Source organism: Pezoporus flaviventris, unplaced genomic scaffold, assembly GCF_033815535.1.
Source record: "Pezoporus flaviventris isolate CSIRO_AGI_PZ_B2104156 unplaced genomic scaffold, CSIRO_AGI_Pfla_v1 ptg000056l, whole genome shotgun sequence".
NCBI classification, from domain to species: domain Eukaryota; kingdom Metazoa; phylum Chordata; class Aves; order Psittaciformes; family Psittacidae; genus Pezoporus; species Pezoporus flaviventris.
In genome coordinates, this window is record NW_026892604.1 from 1,052,577 (window position 1) to 1,075,009 (window position 22,433).

The window sequence follows — 22,433 nt, forward strand, 5'->3', positions numbered from 1 at the left end:
AATGACTACGAAAAATAGAAATTATTTCAAGGGTGGAATCTGTATTTGTCTTCAGTGTTTTTTTCAAGCAGTATCCTTCTATTTTGTAGATAGAGTGAGTAGTTTTACATGATCTGAATACCAGCGGTTGTTGCTAATGAATGACTTCTCTAGTTCTTCAGTGTCCTGGGCTCAGCAGTAGCTTCTTCTTGGTTGCTGGTGCAGTGCTGTGGTTTTGACTTTCAGCCTGGGAACAATGCTGGTAACACCAATGGTTTTAGTTGTTGCTAAGTAATGTTTACTCTGACCAAGGACTTTCTGAGCCTCATGTTCTGCCCAGGAGGGGATTCTCCTCCCCATCCCTCCGGGAGTGGGTGGGAGGAAGACGGGGGAGTGAGCAAGCAACTGCGTGGTTCTGGGTTGCTGGCTGGGCTTAAACCATGACATTCAGTAACTTTTTTCCTACTCTGTAAATATCATTGTTGGTATTAGAAGTGTTGTTTCAAAGGAAAAAGAAGCATATGAGATTTTAACATGAGGTACATATTTCAGTGTGTGGGATTTCTCCCATTTTCATTTTCTGTGTATGCAGTTTGATATTAATACTTTATGTGAAGTTCTTTACTGATTCATCACACCAATTTGTTTGATCGGTTGCTAGGTGATAATTAAAAGAGGGCAGTTGTTAGTACAGTTACATTTTTGTTGAAGTATTTGACCCAAAGCCAGATAAATAATGATATTCACAACACTTTTTACTTCAGTGTATTCCTTCATCACATTCTCCAGTACCAAAATGTTTCATCAGCAGAAGGTGCCAAACTCAGGGATTTCACCACTGCTTGATGGCAGCTGCTCAGAGCAGAACTTAGTAAACCTAATCATCTTTCTTTTATTGAATCACTTAGAATTAAATCCCATGAGTACTATTTCTGGCAAGGTTTCAGAAAGAAAGATGGAGGCTTATAAACCTGTGGTAATAGCTAAAAAAGAATTCTAGAGTCTGAAATCGGTGTCTACAGTACTTGTAATATTAAAACCAAGCCATGTATTTAAACAGTATTTAAAGTAAACAAATGCTGTAACTGCACTGATTTTACTTTTTTTTCCTTTATCTTCAATAATTTCTGTGTAAATTATAATTGGATACCATCAGTTGTGGATTGGCTAGTAAACATTTGAGTATTGATATTTTACATTGGTAAAAAATAGTTCAGATCAGTTTATTTCCAGTAAGGTAAAAAGTTTGCTCTGATACCTAGGTGCTGCATGGAGTAAAGAAGAATAAAGGTAAAAGCACAGTTCCTGTTTGCAGTTTCCTGACAATTTGGTTGCTTTATTTTTTTATGACAAATAGTGAAGTTGTTTGTCCGTGCTGTCACAACTCCTCTTACACAGAAGTTGGGGATTAGAGAATATTTTCTGAATATTTTTTCTAGCATGGTGTTACTTCATTATTTATCTTTTTAAACAAAATATCTAGGGCTGTCTTGTCCAGAATGTACATTTTTGTAACTGTTGTTAATTTTGTTATTTCCCTATGAGTGGATTGTAGCCCTCAGACTCTTAAGAATGCTTAAATTTTATAATCACGACTATCTCCTTGTCAACATTGTTCTCTTGCTATCTGGTCACACAGATCCTCTGACAAACTTTTCCCCCCGCCACATTCATTATTTGGCAGTACAGCATAATTTTTATTCCAGAGATGGCAAGAAAAGGAAAGTGTGGTTGGCCAAGTGGATAATCAGTTTTAGAGAAAGAAGAATATAAACTTTTAAATCCTTTTTTTTCTCTCGTCTTCCTCCAGGGAGGCTTTTTTTAAGCATATTTCATGGAATTACTATGTTAATAAATAAACTATTAAATGATATATTCCTTTTTTCCCCAGACTCTTTCCAGGTCTTTAAAATTCAGACTTTTCAAGCATGTATACATAGCAGTGCAGATGTTTGAGAATTCTTTGTGTGTGTGTGTGTTTAGGTTTGGTTTGTTTTATTTTTTTTTCCAAATTTGGGTATTGTGCCCAGTTGGAAAAAACAAGGTAGCTGCATCTGAATGGTTGTTACCTGAGGACAGCATGAACAACTTTCTCTCCTGTATAGGAAAAGGCTTTATGGAAAGATAAACCTTTCAGTTCTTTCCATTCATTTTTACCTTGCTAAGGTGAAAGGCTTTCTTCCTGCAGTGTTGATCTGTGCTCTTAACTCTGAATCTTTTGTCATGTCAGCCTGATTAATTCTTTTTTTTTCTTTTTTTTCCCTTTTGATATATGTCTTTGGATTTGTTGAGTTTTACAGATAACAAGGTAGACATTATACTTTTCTGTTACTATGCTGTCTTCTTTTTCTATTATCTCATTGTCATTTTTGACTAAAAATATTTCAAATTAATTGCACACTACTTAGAAAGCAGAGCTGCTATCTCAAGAAATGGGCAGTTAGGGAGAAAGATGAAAGTTGATTCTGAAGGAGAAGCTTCAAAACTGGGACAGACATTTAGGTGTCAGTGAAGTCAATAAATCACTGCATTTGTTTATGTAGAAACAAAGCAGAGACAGATAAAGATGCCTTATCAGAGGCACTATAGTGAAGTGGAGACAAAGGCATATTTTAAATTTTTAGTTTTATGACTAAAATTGGGAGAATTACACTAGGCTATAGTGGGCTTTTTATGTTAGTTTGTTTGGATTTTTTACTGGATGCTCTGAGTCTTTTTTACCAGGTCACCTAAGAAAGGTTAAAAGGTGTTCGTTTAATTTATTAGACTTTTGTGATATTTCTACTTCCTATACTTTTATGTCACCAGTTAGTAAGCAGTGCAAAATCCTTTCCCTACTTGGAATGCTTGCGTTCAATGTAAGAACTGTCAGAAATCTGGTAGCGTTGTGTATTACATTTTTAAACTACTGGCTCATTCAGTATTTTCCTTTTTGATGCCCTGTGACTGTAACATCCATGATTTTTGAATTGATGTGCAGAAATTGAGTCTCTTATGTGAGTATGTTAATGGTTTTGCTCCTTATTGCAGTTGAATGGACACAGGAGAAGTTGGCCTAACTATAATTAGGTATTTTTTAAAATGATATTTCAAAATTTTGCTGTCATACTTCATATTTCTTATAAACCTGTCAAATGCATGTAGGTATCTATTAGCTTATCTTGAGTTTTTCTTTAAAAACAAAAACAAGACCCCCAAAACCAAAATCAACCAAAGTGTATGTGTGCATTGAGGAGGACTAGGGTTTTTTTTTAATGCAAGGAAAGTACGATACTACCTTTTCTAATAAAAAGGCCTCATAAAGGTCTTATTGTGTATATTTTTATATGTACTATGTAGTTTTAATAATCTAATAAATTTTAGTATATATTTTGATTTTAAAATTATTATTAGCGGTTTTAGTACTTAATGTCTTTGAGCATGAACTTGCTAACTTGAAGGGTCTTGTTTTCTTTGCGGTGCATACTAGTCATGAAGTAAGTCAAACAGAAGATGTTCCGCTGTATGGTTGACATCAGAAAGTCCTCCTTTTCTGAATCCAGATTGATCTTCTATTATATTGAAAGTTAGTCAGAAATCAGTCCTTTAAACTTTTAGAGAGTTAGGTTGAAAAATCGTGCTGAAATAATTTTTCTGTTAATACACTATTAACAAGGCCTTGAAATATATAATGCCAGATGACTAGTAGCAAGGTGGTGGTGAGCTGAAGTGTTTTTTCCAGGTAGTCTCTGACATTTGAGGACAAATGCTGAAAACTGTTTAAAGCAAACAAACAGACCTCCCCCCGCAAACAAAACACAAAGAAAACACCCTAAAACAACCCACTACCAGGCCACCCCAAGTTTGCTGCATCATCACTTCATTAACATAAAGGTTAAGTATGAAATTCAAATCAAGAAAAGATCATAGCTCTGGAAGTTGTCAAATGCTTTGGATTTTTTTGTCTGTGCTTGTGTTATGATGCCTCTGTTTTTTTGTTGTCTTTTTGTTTTCTCAGTTCTGTGGGGCTGGCAAAAGCAGCTTTAGAAGCAATTAATGGTTTCAATCTCTTTGGAAATCAGGTAATACAAATGTTCGTTTTCTCTCATTAAAGAGGTGAGGTTGGAAATTGATTGCTCCTGTTTCAGGTACAGAATTCATTGGTGGCCTTAAGGATCAAGAACTACTTACATTTATTTATTTAAAATATTCTAAAATTATCACAGCTTATTCTGAAAACAACTTGGTTGGTCATAATACAGTATGCCTCTACCTACAGCCATTACCTTACTTCTGTCTTCTTCCTTCATGTGTCTTTTGATCCATACTTTAAAGAAGGTACTTGTACGTAATTCCACTGTTTTACTGATTTTTAATTTCATTATGTTGCATAGTGATGGAATCTTCATTTTCCCATCAAATGGCTTGGATCAATTAAGAAAACAAGCGTTTTCTTAGCTTTTTATCTCTGACTTGTATTCCCCTTCTATGTGCATCTTTTTTTTTAGCTGTTGTATCTACGGCAGCCTGTAGCTAAAGTAAAAGAATATGCTTCCAAATTAATAGTCCAGAAAATATGCAGATAGAAAAGTCATTGTCAAGCTATTGGTGCTATTAATGAATGGAAATGAAGGGTAGGAGTGCAGCTAAAGAAGAAAATTGGATAGTGTCAGTGTGTGTAGAAATAGAAAACTTGCTGGTGAGTTTTGTCTGTATGATGTGAGAAGGGAAGATAGGTTAGTGACAATGAGGTGAGCTTAGTACGCTAAGTAAAGTTTTCTGTATGACACTGATTCCTTGGAATCTTGTCCTTTTTTATTTGTAACTGATGGACCTTGATCACATGCTCAAATATCTGTATCATCACAAAGTAAATATTAATTGATGAAACAGGCTTTATCTCTTCTTAGGGCTGAATAGCATTCAAAACTTAGTTTAAAAAAAATGGTATGCATTTACATGAGTAGCATATTTATTTTTTCTTTTTTTAAGTTCGGCGATGTACAGTCCTTTTGACCTTCCATAATTTTATATTGTGAACTTCACAGAATCACAGAATGGTCTGGATTGGAAGGCACCTCAAAGGTCATGTAGTTCCAAACCCTTGAAGTTATATTTGTTTAATTTTTGAATAAAGTTTCCATATATTCTTGATGGCTTTGGGCTGCAATGTTTTTAATGTCTGTGCTCTCCTTTTATCTTGTAAGTCAGATTGCAAATATATCTGTTGCAAATATACTTGTATAAATGCACTGGTTTGCCATAAGGTAAATAGTATAAAGGAGAGAAGTTGTAAATGGTGAGTAAGGGGAATTCTCAGGTGCTGTCTGTGTGAGCTAATGAGCATAAGCTAATGAGTGTAAAGTATAAAAGTGTGACTTTGAGACAGTCCAAATTATGTTCCAAGTTCCTTTCTGTACTGCTTGATTTATTAAAACATTCCTAGTTATTTCTGTTGCCATTTTTCTACTGGTAAAATGGAAGGTATGGATCAAAACAACAATCTAAAATAATTGTAAGCACTGTCAAACAAAAAGTTCTTCCTCACAGTTTATTCACCTAAAACCAACTGTTAAACTAAAACATTTTAGACTTATTCAGATGCCTGTGATGAAAACTGTAAGTTACAATTTGATTTAAATAGTAAGCAGCTGATCTAGAAGTACAGTCTATTAAACAAACTTAACTACTGATGAAAAGCTTAGTAGCACTTACTGTTATTAGAACCTTCTTTGTCTTATGGCATAAAACAGGAGAGCCTCTGTCCTGGGTTCAGCAGTAGCAGTCATGTTTTTTTTTCCTTTCTGTTAGCTGGTGCAGTACTGTGTTTTGACTTCCAGCCTGAGAACAGTGTTGGTGAAGTCGATGTTTTCAGTTGTTGCTAAGTGATGTTTACCCTGACCAAGAACTTTGTGAGGCTCATGCTCTGCCAGAGAGGAGGGGAAGCCGGGAGGAAGCAGAGACCGGGTGCGCCTGACCCGGGCTAGCCAGGGAGGTATTCCATACCACAGCGCGTCATGCCCGGGGTGGGGAGTGACTGGGAGTTACCCGGAAGGACACGGGCTTCCGGGTGGAACTCGTTTTCTTGGCCGGTGGTATCGTATTCTCTTCCCTTGTTATTTTCCCTTATTATTGTTGTAGTTGATAGTAGCGGTAGTGATTTGTGTACATTGGTTGCTGGACTGTTCTTGTCTCAACCCGTGGGAGTTGCACTTTTTCGATCCTCCTCCCCGTTCCTCCGGGAGTGGGGAAGGGGAGAACCCCGGTGGCGGGGGGACACGGACCTCGATTGTTGTCAGCTCAGCACCACTCACTGGGAGTGAACAAGTTACCTGACTGGGTTTAAACCACGACAGCCTCCTAAACAAGGATTTCTGATTCTGTAGACTTAGGCATTCAGTATTTGTGGATAGGCTTGTGGGGCTTTGGGTTTTGTTTGTGGAGCGTTTTTTTTCATCTATCTATTTGTACTAGAACTGCAGCCTTCCAGTATCTGAAGGGGGCCTATAGGGATGCTGGAGAGGGACTCTTCATTAGAGACTGTAGTGATAGGACAAGGGGTAATGGGTTAAAACTTAAGCAGGGGAGGTTTAGATTGGATATAAGGAGGAAATTCCTGTTAGGGTGGTAAGGCACTGGAATAGGTTGCCCAGGGAGGCTGTGAATGCTCCATGCCTGGCAGTGTTCAAGACCAGGTTGGACGAGGCCTTGGGTGATACGATTTAGCGTAAGGTGTTGTGTTTAGAATCCACTCCTCAGGAAATTTTGATGGCTATTTGCCTCAGTGGAGAAGTATTAAAGTGCTCTTTATGCATACACAGATGCAGTCTTTCAAAAAGACTTAGCCATTTGGTCTTGTTTCAATTTACTCTGTATACATCTTAAAAGCTGAAGTTAAGCATTAAGAGCTAGGAGCTAGTAAGGATCTTAAATAATGATCAGACATTATGCACACATTATCTATTTTAGAAGAAAACATCTAGGATCTTTACCTTCTTCATAGTCTTGAGCACTAAGAGTTGCTCATGATATTTGACCAATCATGGCAGTCAGGTGAAGTTCCCGACAGCTGGAAAAAAAATATGACTGCCATTTTCCAGAAGGCAAAAACTAGTGACCCAGGGAACTACAGACCAGTCAGTCTCACCTCTGTGCCTGGCAACATCTTGGAGCAGATTCTCCTGGAAAACATGCTAAGGCGCATGAGAAACAACGAGGTGCTTGGTGACAGCCAGCATGGCTTCACGAAGGGGAAATCCTTCCTGACCAATTTGGAGGCCTTCTCTGATGGGGCTATGGAACTGATGAACAGGAGTAGAGCAGTTGATATCATCTACCTGTACTTGTGTAAAGCATTCAACACTGTCCCACATGACATGCTTGTCTCTAAATTGGAGAGACATCAATTTGGTAGGTGGACCACTCGGTGAATAATAAACTGGCTGCATGGCAGCACGCAAAGAGTTGTAGTCAATGGCTCAGTGTTCTGGTAGAGACCTGTAGCGAGTGGTGTCCCTCAGTGATCGGTGTTGGGACCGGTCTTGTTCAACATCTTTGTCGGTGACATGCACAGTGGGATTGAGCGCACCATTGGCAAGTTTGCCGATAACACCAAGCTGTGTGGTTCAGTTGATACGCTGGAGGGAAGGAATGCCATCCAGTGGGACCTTGACACGCTTGTGAGGTGGACTGATGCCAGCCTTATGAAGTTTAACTATGACAATTGCAAGATCCTACACCTGGGTTGGAGCAATCCCAGGCACAGCTACAGGCTGGGCAAAGAAGAGATTCAGAGCAGCCCTGTGGAGAAGGACTTGTGGGTGTTGGTCGATGAGAAAAGGAACATGAGCAGGCAGTGTGCACTTGCAGCTCAGAAAGCCAACCCTATCCTCGGCTGTATCAAAAGGAGCGTGACCAGCAGGTCAAAGATGGTGATCCTGCCCCTCTCCTCTGCTCTTGTGAGACCTCTCTTGAGTATTGTCTACAGTTCTGGTGTCCTCAACATAAAAAGAACATGGAACTGTTGGAACAAGTGCAGAGGAGGGCCACGAGGATGATCAGGGGACTGGAGCATCTCCCATATGAAGAATGATGGGGAGGGACTCTTCATTAGGGACTGTAGTGATAGGACAAGGGGTAACGGGTTAAAACTTAAAGAGGGTAAGTTTAGATTGGATATAAGGAGGAACTTCTTTCCTGTTGGGGTGGTGAGACACTGGAATGGGTTGCCTAGGGAGGTTGTGAATGCTCCATCCCTGGTGGTGGTCAAGGCCAGGTTGGGCAGAGCCTTGGGTGACATGGTTTAGCATGAGGTGTCCTGCCCATGGCAGGGGGGTTAGAACTAGATGATCTTAATTTCCTTTCCTACCCTAACTATTCTATGATTCTGTAACTTACTGCATTGAGTTTCCAAGAAGTGGCGTACTGATAATATTTTTAAATGTTGTTGATTCTGTTTTAACAGTATTTCAGCTACCGGAATTTTTCTGAGTGTTTCAGGAAGTGTCAAAAGGTAGACAGATGTACTGTAAAACTACAGAATCTTACTGGGAAATGGGTCTTGCTAAGGAGTATTTGTTGATAACAGGTATTACACTAGCTGTAAAGCAGGAGAGTTTATTTGCTACGGAAGCATTTTTCCAAAGCAGTACCTCAGGTGATTATCCAATTATTTGTGTTCTAATGGACTTGTAAGGAAATATCATCGCTATTTGGACCACTTCCTGCAGTCACAGGCAGGGACAACTGTTTTGGGGTTTTTTTTGTCCTTCATACAATAATTATTTTTCAAGAAATTAATGGAAGAATTCATAGCTTGAATGAATCATATAATTCATAATGAGTAGTAGATAAAGCCATTGGATTCAGGTTTATTTAAATACGTTTACACATTTAATATGTTTTCAATTTGATGTTGTGTTACATTTTCTGATTAAAATTGCCTGTAGCCAGACTATTACATCATAACTTAAATAAAAGCAAAGAACCAATTAGTTTCAACAGTAGATGATAACCTTTCTTCCCTTCCACTTAAATAGATTTGGTGTTCTGTTTACAGGGCTGCTCTTGGTCTGTTATATTTGTGGATTTTGATGCCCATAACCGTAACAGACAGACTCTCTGTTCATTGCTACCCCGCGAATCAAGGTCTCATGTAAGTAATTACTTGAAATTCACCTCAACAGTGTGGAAAAAACAAATGGATACAAACATAATCCTTAGTTCTATGATGGCCATTAAGTTCTGCTTAATAAGGACAGGAGTTTGCTGGAAAGATGTTAAATTTTTGCTTCCTAAATGTCACTGTGATGTAGGTGTTTCTCTGAATTGCAACTAAAATGGCATATTTTATTTTATGAATTTTTAAGTTAAAGTGGTAGCCTGTTGGTAGCTTTCTAAACAAATTTAAAATGAACTGCAGTAACTTAAGTATGGGTTGCAGTCTTGGTGATTGTTTTTCTTTTGGTCTAGTTTCCACCATATAGTCACTGCCTGCTTTTTTTTAATACTTTGTTTTAGCATTAATTCATTCTATTGTCTGGAAAATATGCCTTTAAGGTTGGCTTATTATAAATTGCTGAATAAAGAAGATTTCTTCTTATTCCAAGCTACTGCTACAAATAAGTATTTCCCCAGTGAGTAAATCTAAGTGCGCAGACTAAAAAAATCTTATTTAAGTACTAGCATGAAAGGTAAATTTGTTCTTTGAAAATCAGTAATTTAAAATGAGTGATAATGAAGAATCATAGAGTAGTTTGGGTTGGAAGGCACCTTCAAAGATCATCTGGTCCAACCCCCTCCATTGGCAGGGTCACCTTCAACTAGATCAGGTTGCCCAGAGCCACATTTAGCGTGGCCTTGAATGTCTGCAGGGATAGCACATCTACCACCTCTCTGGGCAACCTGTGCCCGTGTTACACCCTCATTTCTTCCTCACATCCAGCTCAGATCTCCTCTCTTAGTTTAAAACCATCACCCCTCATCACATTATAAGGATGTGTGGTGACTTGTACCCTGCTCTAAGGGGGCATTGACCTGCCTGTCTGGCTCCCCACAACACCCTTGGTCTTTTCCTTTCCTTTCCTGTCTTGTTAGCTACTGATAGTACCACGAGTTGTGATTTTTTTGTTAATTCTGGGGTATAATGACATTTTTATTCACGAAAAAGACTATTAATCTTCAACATCAGTAGTTTACTTGTGTAGAAGAATTATAGCAGAGTTGTGATACTAGATAATTAAAATAAAAGGCACTGTCAACTACTTTTGTAGAGTATAATAGTCTTTTAGAGCTCTTGCTGTCTATTAGTTGCTGAAGACTTGAAATATTTAAAGAGAAGGTGGTTTCATAAATTATTCGTGCTATGAAAGCAATCTTTGTGTCCTTATTTTTCCTTTTATGGGTTCTCATCAATAATATAGTCAAAAATAGGTATTTTAAATGGCTGAATATCTTGGATGTATCAGCAGAAAGGAGTATCAGAACAGTGCATGATATATGAATTAAAATTACTTTTATTTGTATTTCTGTAAGCTTACTTGTACTGGTAATGCACTAGTTAGTAAACTGCGATTTTAATCATGGTAGTTGTACATGGTTCCTGAGAAATGCTGCTCATATCTTTTCTGGAAATCATTCCCGTATCACCTTAATTGTAAATCGGATAGGCTTGTTTGTTACAGCACCTGAAGAACATTCCTGAAAAAGCTTTTCAGAAATGATGGTTTAATCATAGTTACTTCTCAGCATTGCACCTCTATAAAATGTGATTATTCTTGAGCGTGGGATGCCAAAATGTTTTTGTTGCCTCCAGGAATAACCTGGAGGATACTTTGTGTTTCTAAACCCACGAAGTTCAGGAATGTGTTGCCTTATTTGCTACAGATTATCAACTGTAAATTAGGTTAGATTCTGGGTCAGATGAGATCTCCTTTAAATCATATATCCAAATATCGGATTTGTCATTTATCCGTATACATCTTTAGAGTGTTTTGTACTCTATTTTAGTGTATTTGCACTGCAGTTTTGATAATGTTCCAAATGTGTATTTCACTAGTAAGTTAAACAGGTTTTGTTTTGTGCATCAAATAATTGTCAGAGATCTAATTAAATTTGTCATACGCTGTTTCTCTCTCTCCTTCTACAGAATACTGATGCAGCTCTTCTGCCCTGTCTTAGTTATCCTGCATTTGCTTTGGATGATGAGATTTTGTTCAGCCAAACACTAGATAAAATTATTAGAAAATTGAAAGGAAAATATGGGTTTAAAAGATTTCTGAGAGACGGGTACGGAACAGCACTGGAGGACAAAACACGACGTTATTATAAACCAGCAGAAATTAAGGTAAAAGAATATGTGGCCTACATAAGGACAGATTTTGATTTTCTCAAATGTTTAGCTGGTATTTAACAAACAAATTATATTTAACAAATATTTAACAAATAAAAAATATTTAACAAATAAAAAATATTTAACAAATTTAAATATTTAACAAATATTTAACAAATTGCCTTGGTGAGACCCCATCTGGAATATTGTGTCCAGTTCTGGGCCCCTCAGTTCAAGAAGGACAGGGAGCTGCTGGAGAGAGTCCAGCGCAGGGCAACAAAGATGATTAAGGGAGTGGAGCATCTCCCTTATGAGGAAAGACTGAGGGAGCTGGGTCTCTATAGTTTGGAGAAGAGGAGACTGAGGGGTGACCTTATAAGTGTCTGTAAATACATAAAGGGGGAGTGTCACGAGGATGGAGCCAGGCTCTACTCAGTGGCAAACAATGATAGGACAAGGGGTAATGGGTACAAACTGGAACACAAGAGGTTCCACTTAAACTTGAGAAGAAACTTCTTCTCAGTGAGGGTGCCGGAACACTGGAACAGGCTGCCCAGGGAGGTTGTGGAGTCTCCTTCCCTGGAGACATTCAAAACCCACCTGGACACATTCCTGTGTAACATTATCTAGGTGTTCCTGCTCTGGCAGGGGGATTGGACTAGATGATCTTTCGAGGTCCCTTCCAATCTCTAGCATACTGTGATACTGTGTGATACTGTGAACAACAAAAAACAACAAAAACCTCACACCAAAACAAAATCCCCTTCCCCCCCCCCCCCCCCCAAAAGAAAAGAAATAATAAACCAAACCAGACACAATCACCAGTATTTGCAATTAGAATTGCACAGTGATGCCTAATTGCTTCAAGTGAATGGAGGTGCATTTTACAATTTGTCGTGTGCACTTTTGAGAGATTGCTAAATTAGCAAGTTGGTTGTTGATTGTTTTGTAGTGAATGTGCTTCCATGTGCATTTAGGGTACAGTTTATTTCACGTAAATAAGGAAGTTATTTATTATTTTATTTAATTTCACAGCTGACTACAGCCTGAGTGTATAGAAAACAGTGCTGCTTTTGACCACAATATTTATCAGTAAAGGTTATCTAAATGAAAATTTATGGTTTTTTCCTCCCTGGTAGTTTCTGGAAAAGAAAACATAGATTATATAAAAATATATAGATTATATAAAAATTCTGCTGGAGAATGACGCAGAGGACAGTTAAAGTGCCCATGAATTAAGAAGCTGTAACCTAAATGAAAAGTTGATGTCTTTTCATTCATGTTTGTATTTTGTTGCTTTGAAATTATTCAGTGGGATACTCAAATATATATCTTAAAAAAAAAAGGAAAAAAAGATGAAATGTCTGACTAATTTTTTTTCTTTTCAGCTTTTTGATGGCATTGAGTGTGAATTCCCTCTGTTTTTTATTTTCATGATAATTGATGGTAAGTGTAGCTTTACATTCTTGTTCTTTAAAGGCATTTGAGAGATGCGCCCTTAGGGGAAAGGTACAAAATGATTTTCCTGTCCTGCCAAAATAAATCGTAATGCAGTGACACTAAATATCTCAGCAGTGTATTAAACTACTGAATATCTAGGTGACTCCTGAGAACTGGATTTTGTTACATGTGTAATGGTGGGACAGTGCTTCGTTCAGTAAGGAAGGAGAGTGTCCTGTAAATTATAGTCCCTAATCCCTCGTTTTTTTCACATCAGCAAAATTTCTTTCTTCATTTACTTTTTTAAAGATTAGCAGAGCATAGTTAAGTAACTGTATATGTACTTGTATTTTCTCTTGTAAGTTAAACTAATTAGCCCATCAACTTTCCTGGTTTCTCAGTGGCAGCCTTTTAGGATTTTTTAGACATGGAGAGTTAAAACAGTTCTGGCAAGTAGGTATTATTGAATTACTGAATCGATCACGCATTTTTTAGTAGTACTAAGTAGTATTATTATATTAGTATTATGTAATTATATTTATGTTATTATTATGTAGTAGTATTTTTATAATAGTATTATATTTTATTCTTCATGGATGATGATCGTTACTAGCTAACTGTTGTCTAGATGATTCTTGATATTAAAGCTATTGTATTATCACGTAAGTGTGTCTTATTATCCCCTACAGCATCTGCCAATAAGATTAAATTGCAGATACTCAGAATATTATAAATTCAGAAAACTTCAGCACATCATGGCTGTGCTCAAGTGTTTTGAAATAGTTCAGCAGCGTGTCACTTAACAGGCTTTTCTGTGTGCAAACTTTCACGTGTTTGTTTCTTGTAAGAAGTGATTTCATTTCCTGTATATATATATATATATATATATATATATATATATACACACTCTTGGGAATATTTTAAAGTGTCATAAACAAAACTTGTGAAGCTTTGGTTTTTAATAGAGTGTTGAAGAGCTATGAAATGAAATCTGTATACAGTAGTCAAATTTCAGTTTACTGTCTTTCCAGTAGAAATATTTGTTGGCTTTTCTTGAAATAATAAAAGATAATTTCTTGTTAATTATATGTAACAATATACATGTATTTTAAAAAAACCACAAAAAAGAACAAAATATCTCAAAACTTAAAAATGAACAACAAACTTATCTAAACATATATACGTAAATTCATCTGTGCATATACAGATAAATATATATCAGATACACCTAAACTTATCTAATAAAAAACATATCTAAACTTTTTTTGTAATAAAAGTGGTCTGTTATATTTGTTCTCAGTGGGTTAGTTTCTTATTTTCTGTCGTCTTGTTTTTGTATTTCAGAATTCACCCGCAAGAATTCAAAAAGGCTGCTTTTTCTTCTAGGTTTTTTTGCGGGGCTTTTTTTTCCCCTTGTTGGGATTTCTCTCCAAAGGAAATGATTAGGACTCTCTTGGTAGCAGCTGTGCATTTATAGCTGTGGGAATGGATTAAACTAAATCAATATGACTGGTTTTTTCATAAGACATATTTCAGTAGCATTTTTTAAATTTCTGGTTGAATAGAGGATTATGGTAGCTTTCTAGGGTAAGATACGGAGGGAAACAGCTATTTATAATAATATGGAAGAATATGGTAATTGCAAAGGAAAACTGGAAGGAAATGAAAGGAAGAATCGAATGGTGTGGGTTGGGATTACAATGAAGAAGTTTCATCTAACTTGTTCCCCTTTCAGTGTTAAAAATGTTCTGTTTTAAAATGTCAGTGTGACTTGTCAGGTTCATCCATGTTTTGCTTGATGAACAGAAATGCTTTTGGTATTTTTCATACATCTTTTAATAGAAGAACTTCTGATGAGCTGAACACTGATCATGTTCATCAGATTCATTTTGGAATCACTTAAGTTCTGGTAGAAGAACATTTAAGGTACTGGTACTGCCAAATGTAACAGTTTCTTCCCAAAAATATTATCATAAAGACTTGTCTATTCTGTTCAATATATTAAGGTGTGTCAGCAGTTCTGAACCTCTATGATATGAGGATAAAATAGCTATGTAACTTATCAGTGTAAACACTCCATCTAAAAGTCTTTGGAGGGAAATTGTTCCATTTACTACTTCAGATTCCTTTTGTATTTATTCATGAGGATTCCTAGGCAGCTCACTTCTAGGTCAGTTTGCATCTCTGTACTAAAGATTTGGAACCAGCCTGTTTGTCCCCGCACTGACACACAAGCTCTGCTTCTTCATTCTGCTATAGTTAAGTTATTTACAGCTAGCTGGGCTGGTTGTCTGTGTCCAGTTCCTGAGCCTCTGTAAATTCACAGCTTTACTACCTCATGTAACTTGCCATCAATTTCACTTTAAGCTAATAAAGAGTGCGGCTGACTCATGATCCTTGTGAGATTTAACTATAGCAGTAAGTGAGGATCTACAGTTTAGTCTTTTACTTTTCATGAATTGCTTAGTGTGCAGGCAGTACCACATTGAAAAATAAACACGAGATTTTTCTCATGTTATGAACATTAAGCCGATGGAATAGTTCTTTCTTCCATTAAATCAGTTCTTTTTTTGTTATTTTTAGGAGTTTTTAGAGGAAATCCTGCACAAGTAAAGGAGTATCAGGATCTTCTGGATCCTTTGCTTCAACATACATGTGAAGGTATTATCTGATAATCATTCTTCTGAAGCACTGTAGCTTTTTATGAAGCTAAAATTATTAAAATACTGAAATTTCTATTAATGGATACTGCAGTCAGAGCAAAGAAGAAGTAATAATATTACAGTGTTTCCTGATGATAAAATACTAGCAGTGATATAACCTCTTTCATGTAGGTACTTTGTATCATAAAGTGTGATAATAAAAGTAATGTTACAGGGGAAGATGCTTTTGATATATGTAAGAACGACATATATATTATGTACATTACATTACAGTATCACAGTATCACAGTATGTTAGAGATTGGAAGGGACCTCGAAAGATCATCTAGTCCAATCCCCCTGCCAGAGCAGGAACACCTAGATAATGTTACACAGGAATGCGTCCAGGCGGGTTTTGAATGTCTCCAGGGAAGGAGACTCCACAACCTCCCTGGGCAGCCTGTTCCAGTGTTCCGTCACCCTCACTGAGAAGAAGTTTCTTCTCAAGTTTAAGTGGAACCTCTTGTGTTCCAGTTTGTACCCATTACCCCTTGTCCTATCATTGTTTGCCACTGAGTAGAGCCTGGCTCCGTCCTCGTGACACTCCCCCTTTATATATTTATAGACACTGATAAGGTCACCCCTCAGTCTCCTCTTCTCCAAACTATAGAGACCCAGCTCCCTCAGTCTTTCCTCATAAGGGAGATGTTCCACTCCCTTAATCATCTTTGTTGCCCTGCGCTGGACTCTCTCCAGCAGCTCCCTGTCCTTCTTGAACTGAGGGGCCCAGAACTGGACACAATACTCCAGATGCGGTCTCACCAGGGCAGAGTAGAGGGGAAGGAGGACCTCTCTCGACCTACTAACCACCGCCCTTCTAATACACCCCAGGATGCCATTGGCCTTCTTAGCCACAAGGGCACAGTGTTGGCTCATGGTCATCCTGTTGTCCACTAGGACCCCCAGGTCCCTCTCCCCTACACTGCTTTCTAACAGGTCGTTTCCCAACCTATACTGGAACCTGGGGTTGTTCCTGCCCAGATGCAGGACTCTACACTTTCCCTTGTTATATTTCATCAAGTTACTCCCTGCCCAACTCTCCAGCCTATCCAGGTCTCGCTGGATGGCAGCACAGCCTTCTGGCGTATCAGCCACTCCTCCCAGCTTAGTGTCATCAGCAAACTTGCTGATAGTACACTCAATTCCCTCATCTAAATCATTGATGAATATATTAAATAATACCGGTCCCAGTACTGACCCTTGAGGCACTCCACTAGTCAGAGGCCTCCAACTAGACTCAGCCCCATAGACTACAACTCTCTGGCTTCTCTCCTTCAGCCAGTTCGCAGTCCACCTCACTACCTGATCATCCAGTCCGCACTTCCTCATTTTAGCCGTGAGGATGCTGTGGGAGACTGTGTCAAATGCTTTGCTGAGGTCAAGGTAGACCACATCCACCGCTCTGCCATCATCCATCCACTGTGTTATTTCCTCATAACATTATACAAATGCTTCTTATAAAATATAAGATTTACACTGTATCCCATCATTCCTGCCCTCTTTCACCTATTCTTCATTGTGTACAAAGTTCACTTTGACTTTGCAGGAAAAAACTACCTACCAACAGACAGATTTTTTTCAGTGTTCCACCTGGATACAGCTGAGAATTACTCGTGTCATTCATTGTCACTTAAATTCACAAGACTTAAAAAATAATTTGATGTGTGCATATGAAATTGTTTCTGGCTCAGAGCAGTGAAAGTGGCAATATGTTAATTTTAATACAAATGTTCTCTTAAATTGTGCACTCCAGAATTTTGGTGGACCTGCAGACAAGGCTATTGGTGGCCTACACACACATCCATCCAAAATTCAGTTAAAATAAAAGAACAGAAACAAGAGAAAGGCTGTAAGTTTGAGTGTAAAGGAAAAAAATGGCCTGAGAACTGAACAAGCTTCAATATACCGACAATCCAGTTTTAGATCTCAGCATCTTTAGTCACTTGTTCTTGACATCTGTGCTACAGTTACAGAAGTAGATGCAGAATATTTTAATCTGACTTGTTCTTTAAACCTAGACTGTCTTGAAGTCAACTAGTTTCTGTAATTTTGTTACCAAATTTTTATTGCATAGCAGATATTCTGACATTGCTTGATAATTTCTTTTTTCTAATTATTAAAGGATATGTGAAGTTCCATGGACACTAAATTAATCTTGTGGTTCCTCGTGTTGAATGTCATCATGAGTATGTCATGTCAAAATTTCTGGGTGTGTTTTGATACCTCACTCGTTTGAATATTCCATCTCTGGGACCTTTCATTTTTCAGTTTTTCTCAGCTTCTTGGCAGTTTGTTTTTTTTTTTGTCTAATCAAATAGACACTGCAACATTATTCTGTTCATCGTATGTTCTTTATCCAAATAAATTCAGAATTTTGCAAAAAGCATATTAATTTGGTTTTGTATTGCATATAATTAGGTCAGTCAATTGTAATTATATTCCAAAATTCGTAAGTCTTGTCCACTTAAAAAAATGTTGAAGCAGAGGTTGTTGATCCACAATAATCAGTAATACCTATGGTGTAACTCTAGATGCAAGATATGCTGCCTTCCAATGAAGAAGTTATGCCATTTTGTTTCATGACGCTTCAAAACTAAAATCCTCATTTTTACTTGGTTTTCTGTACATGCAAAAACATTATAAATTTCATGTAACTAAATGGTTGGCTACTTTTGGCCAAGATTTCAGCTTTAAAATTTATCTGATACTGAGTTGCTGTTAAGTGTGGGGAAAAACACCCTGTTTCACCCTGATGCAATTTTCATTTGTTTCGGTTATGGTTTGTTACTTGTACTGCACTTCGCTTTATTGTTTTTGTTCTTGCACAGTAAAGTGCTACACAGATAGTGTATGTGTTCTGGGAAGGAATTATGTGGAAATGTTCAGTGAAAAAAAAAAATAGTTTATTATTACCCTGGGTTTCCCATAGTGATTAAGGTTTTGCAAGATAACTATGAATGGCAACAGTCATATCTGTTCAGTCAGATTGTTGCTAGGGTACAGATTTTCCTGATTTCAAATCCACTTTAGCTTTATTATGGAACTACAAACAAATAATAAGGGAAGTGGAATTTATTTGCTTACTTTACTTATTTTAAAACTCCATAGGGTGTCCTGTTGTACCGAAGTATTACTATGTGCCAGCTGATTTTGTTGAACTGGAGAAGAAGAACCCTGGCAGTCAGAAACGGTTTCCTAGTAACAGTGGATGTGATGGAAAATTTTTCTTGTGGGGACAGGCAGTTTACATCATTGCAAAACTCCTGGGTAAGAGGCTGAGGAAATTCTCTCAGGTTTTAACTTACCCCCAAATGAAGGGTATTTATTTTGTTGATGTTTTTGTTGAATCTGAAAAAATATGCATTGTCTTGAATTTTGATTGGACTGTGAGTGACATGGTTTAGGTACTCTATTTTGGTACATATCTGATAGGCAAAAACTGCTTTTTATTCTTTATGTTAAAAGCACAGTATGCTGCATGCAGCATGGTGTGAAGCTTACTGGAATATTTCAGAATACTAAAATCTTCTAAACATATGTTTCTTTTCTTTCCCTGGCTTTCTCTCTTATTTCCTCTTCTTCATGGCAAAATATATTAACACTGGGTTAACTGTGTCAGCTGCCCCTGTACAGTGATGTTTGTAGATGATCTGTAGCATTTAATTAAAATTTACTGTTTTAAGCAACACATGCTTAACTTTTGAATAACTTTTCCTTTTTACAGTCTCAGGAAAAGTTGATGTTGTCTTCAGTCTGTTATTTTTAGCTTTTGGAAGAAACTAGATGAGCAGCATGTGAAAGTGCATTTCAAAGTTGGGCTGTTGAAAACTGTTATAATGAATTTCAGTCACAAATGAACTTGTGATCTCTCTTGAGAGAATTCGAAGGCTAATGCAAAAGCAGTTGTTAAGCTTCGAAAGTCTTCAAAGTTAAGATTTTCCTCTTCTAAGTATTTCTTTTAGGAGAAAGATATATTCCTTTATTTTAACGTGGTCAACATTTACCTAGTAATCATCAGATTGAGTTATAAAATTTTTTTTCTGTGAACATTATGAAGGGAAACAGGCTGTTGGTAGTAAAAATGAGAAACACTGGAGGGGACTTTAAAATGCAAGACTTGATAAGAACAATGGGTGTATCTTTAGGTATGGAGCTCTGGTCTGTATGGTGCTCCACCTGTTTCGTTTTATTGTATTCCTTGCCTAATTCCTTTTTTAGTCAACACTGTAAAGTAAATGCAGGGAGTCTCACCTTTAACAGAAAAAAATTAATTTAACCCTTTAGTATTAGCCAAGTAATCCTCAAATGTGTGTGCATGTGTCAAATACTGTAGTAGCTCTGCTAGTATTCATCTTACAGTAACATTTGTGTAGTTCTGTACCTGCAAAAGACTGGTTAAATAACTTGTATTTATTGTTTGCTAAATGCTGTTTGAGTAACATAACTTTCTTCTGGTTTGTTTTGATTCTTTCCTTTGTTGAATAATGTTGCATGCTTTCGTCGTTGCACTAAATCTCTTTTTGAATTGTTCTCATTATTAACTGTTTCCTTTATTGTTTAAAAATTCTCCCTCCACTGTATTCACTACCTCTCATTCCTCCCTCCCTTTTTTTCAAAATATTTTTATTTCTTTTGTCTTTGCAAATAGGGTCTGGAAACTTCTTCACAGACCTAAATCTGTTTGCTAGTAATTCAGATAAACTTTGAATTACTGGCAAATTTTATTCATACTCATTTATAATTGGTGCATTTAACTTCGCACTTTTCTGGGTGAAAACCTACCCCAGTGGCAGTCTTGTCCTTGGTGAAAGACTTCATGTGTGTTACTTTGCTTGTTGGTGCTTTCTAATTAAATGGAAGCCTGACTTCAAACATCTTGATTTCTGGAGAAGTACTGGTTTCCCATTTAGTCATCCCTTTCAGAAACTGCTGTTGCCTCCAGGGAAATGATTAATTTGTTTTGATCAGCCTCCTTACTTTTATTGGAGTACTTTTTGTTGTTCTTGTTTTTCCTGCCTTCCTGCTTCTCTCCCTCTCTCCCTCCTTCCCTCCCTCCCTCCCTCTCCTTCCTTTCCCTTTTTCTTTTCCTTTCATTCTTTCTTTCTTCTCTTTCTGGAGAACGTTAAAGTAACTTCCTTCCTTTTCCTCTCCTTTCCTCCCTCCCTCCCTCCCTCCCTCCCTCCCTCCCTCTCTCTCCTTCCTCTCCTTCCTTTCCCTTTTTCTTTTCCTTTCATTCTCTCTTTTTTCTATTTCTCTGTTTCTGGAGAAGGTTAAAATAACTTCCTTCCTTTTTCCTCTCCTTTCCCTTTTTCTTTTCCTTTCCTTCTTTCTTTCTTCTCTTTCTCTCCTTCTGGGGAAGGTTAAAATAATGCAATTTTAGAGTTGTGGGGATTGTATTCTGCCTTGTAAAAAACTCTGTGTAGAAAGTGCTAGGTTTCAAAAAAACGTAATTGTTTTTTTTTTAGATTTCTTCTTGAGATATCATATTGAGAGTTGTCTTAGATATCCGTTGTCCCATTCCACATTGTTGTGAGATTACTTTGAGATAAAAGGCTATCTGCTTTTCTTCAAAGCTAAGAAATTTTTGATGGTAAACATTGAGTTTCTTGTTAAAACACCAGATTCATTCCATGATTGTGGATTTGAGGGCTTTATATGTGACTTGTGTGCTGTGGAGTCTGCTCGCATATATTCTTTTAACGCATCTCTGTGAAAAAATAAAGGATTGTTTTTATTTAGTTAGTTGTATTATAGTTAGCTGTAGTAAGAATGATGCTTAAGTAATTAGTCCTAAAATTAATATAATTTTTCACAATGTTTTTTTTATATGTAAATTATTGATCTAAAAAAAAATATTATAGCAGCAGAACTGACTATGTAAGATACATTTTTATGCCTCCTTCACAAAAGCTGCAGGGAAGTACTCACATCATTCTGTATTTTATTATAATTTCCTTTCAGCTGACAAATTAATAAGTCCTAAAGATATTGACCCTATTGGTCGGTATGTAGCTCCACAAGATCAGCGGAATGTTAGCATGAGATTTTCAAATCAGGTAAGCATAAGCTTAGAATTAAAACATTTTTACTGAAAAAAATGTGACCTTTGTGTTACACATGGTCTTCTAACGTTACAGTTAAAGTGCTAGGGAAATTTTAAATATGTGTCTGTCGTAGTTGATGGAAGATTGATTGCTTTCAAAAGGAAGATTATAACATTGCAGGTTTTGCCTTTAATTAAGTGGTGCAATCAAAATGTATGTAAATGATACGTAAAATGCAAGTTTAAGTAGCTGCTAATAGATACGTGTGTTTCTTTGAGTTAAGATATGTCAGGGAAGCAAGAATGAGCCTTGGTTTTTGTTCTTTCAAATTAATTACCACTTCAATGTATTAATATTTTTTTCATTTAAAGCTCCTAAGAGATACAAGGATGAAGTTCTTTTTTGGTGTGCATGGTGTGTAGAGATGCTTCTGATTTTGCCTTATATGCGCAGCGAGTCTGAGTGCTCAAAGATGGGAAATGCTTGAAACAGTGTAATTCAAATCTGCAGCAGATAGGATAACAATATAGAAACATGGTCTATATGTAGGAACTTTTATTATAGAGGTAAGAACTGTATGTACAGCAGCATGTAGCTAAGAGATTTTTTCAGTCATTTATTTCTTGATATAAGGAATATCTATTTGGTAAGTTCATTGTTCAGCGTTGTGAATATGTTATTGAAGTGTAAAATACTTACCCTAAGATTTATTCCAAGATCAGAAATGAAGAATGTTTTTCATGTTTGATCCAAATGCTGCTTAAAATGCCTGCTACCCCACTATGTCCTGTCACCAAGGTGTCTCATTCATAATGAGACTTTCATTGTTCACAGTGCCCTACTTCTGCCATGTTATTATGAGGTAATGAAAGCTCAGTTACTTCATTTCTTCCCAGTTTCCTTCTTTGTTCTTACATCAAGGGATGATGAACACTATAGAACGTGGGAGCTGCTGCATTCA

The 22,433-nt window shown here is 37.0% G+C and overlaps 1 protein-coding gene across 5 annotated transcripts in view; it reads left to right on the plus strand.

Moving 5' to 3' along the window:
* PHKB (phosphorylase kinase regulatory subunit beta) overlaps nucleotides 1-22,433 on the plus strand; it is an 83,768-nt gene that overhangs the window by 24,946 nt on the left and 36,389 nt on the right. For all 5 annotated transcript variants that reach the window (XM_061469320.1, XM_061469319.1, XM_061469321.1 and 2 more), the window contains 7 exons: nucleotides 3,977-4,040; nucleotides 9,017-9,112; nucleotides 11,105-11,302; nucleotides 12,676-12,733; nucleotides 15,311-15,388; nucleotides 18,537-18,695; nucleotides 21,390-21,484. In XM_061469320.1, coding sequence (XP_061325304.1) covers nucleotides 3,977-4,040; nucleotides 9,017-9,112; nucleotides 11,105-11,302; nucleotides 12,676-12,733; nucleotides 15,311-15,388; nucleotides 18,537-18,695; nucleotides 21,390-21,484 — 748 coding nt within the window. The remainder of the gene's footprint in view (nucleotides 1-3,976; nucleotides 4,041-9,016; nucleotides 9,113-11,104; nucleotides 11,303-12,675; nucleotides 12,734-15,310; nucleotides 15,389-18,536; nucleotides 18,696-21,389; nucleotides 21,485-22,433) is intronic.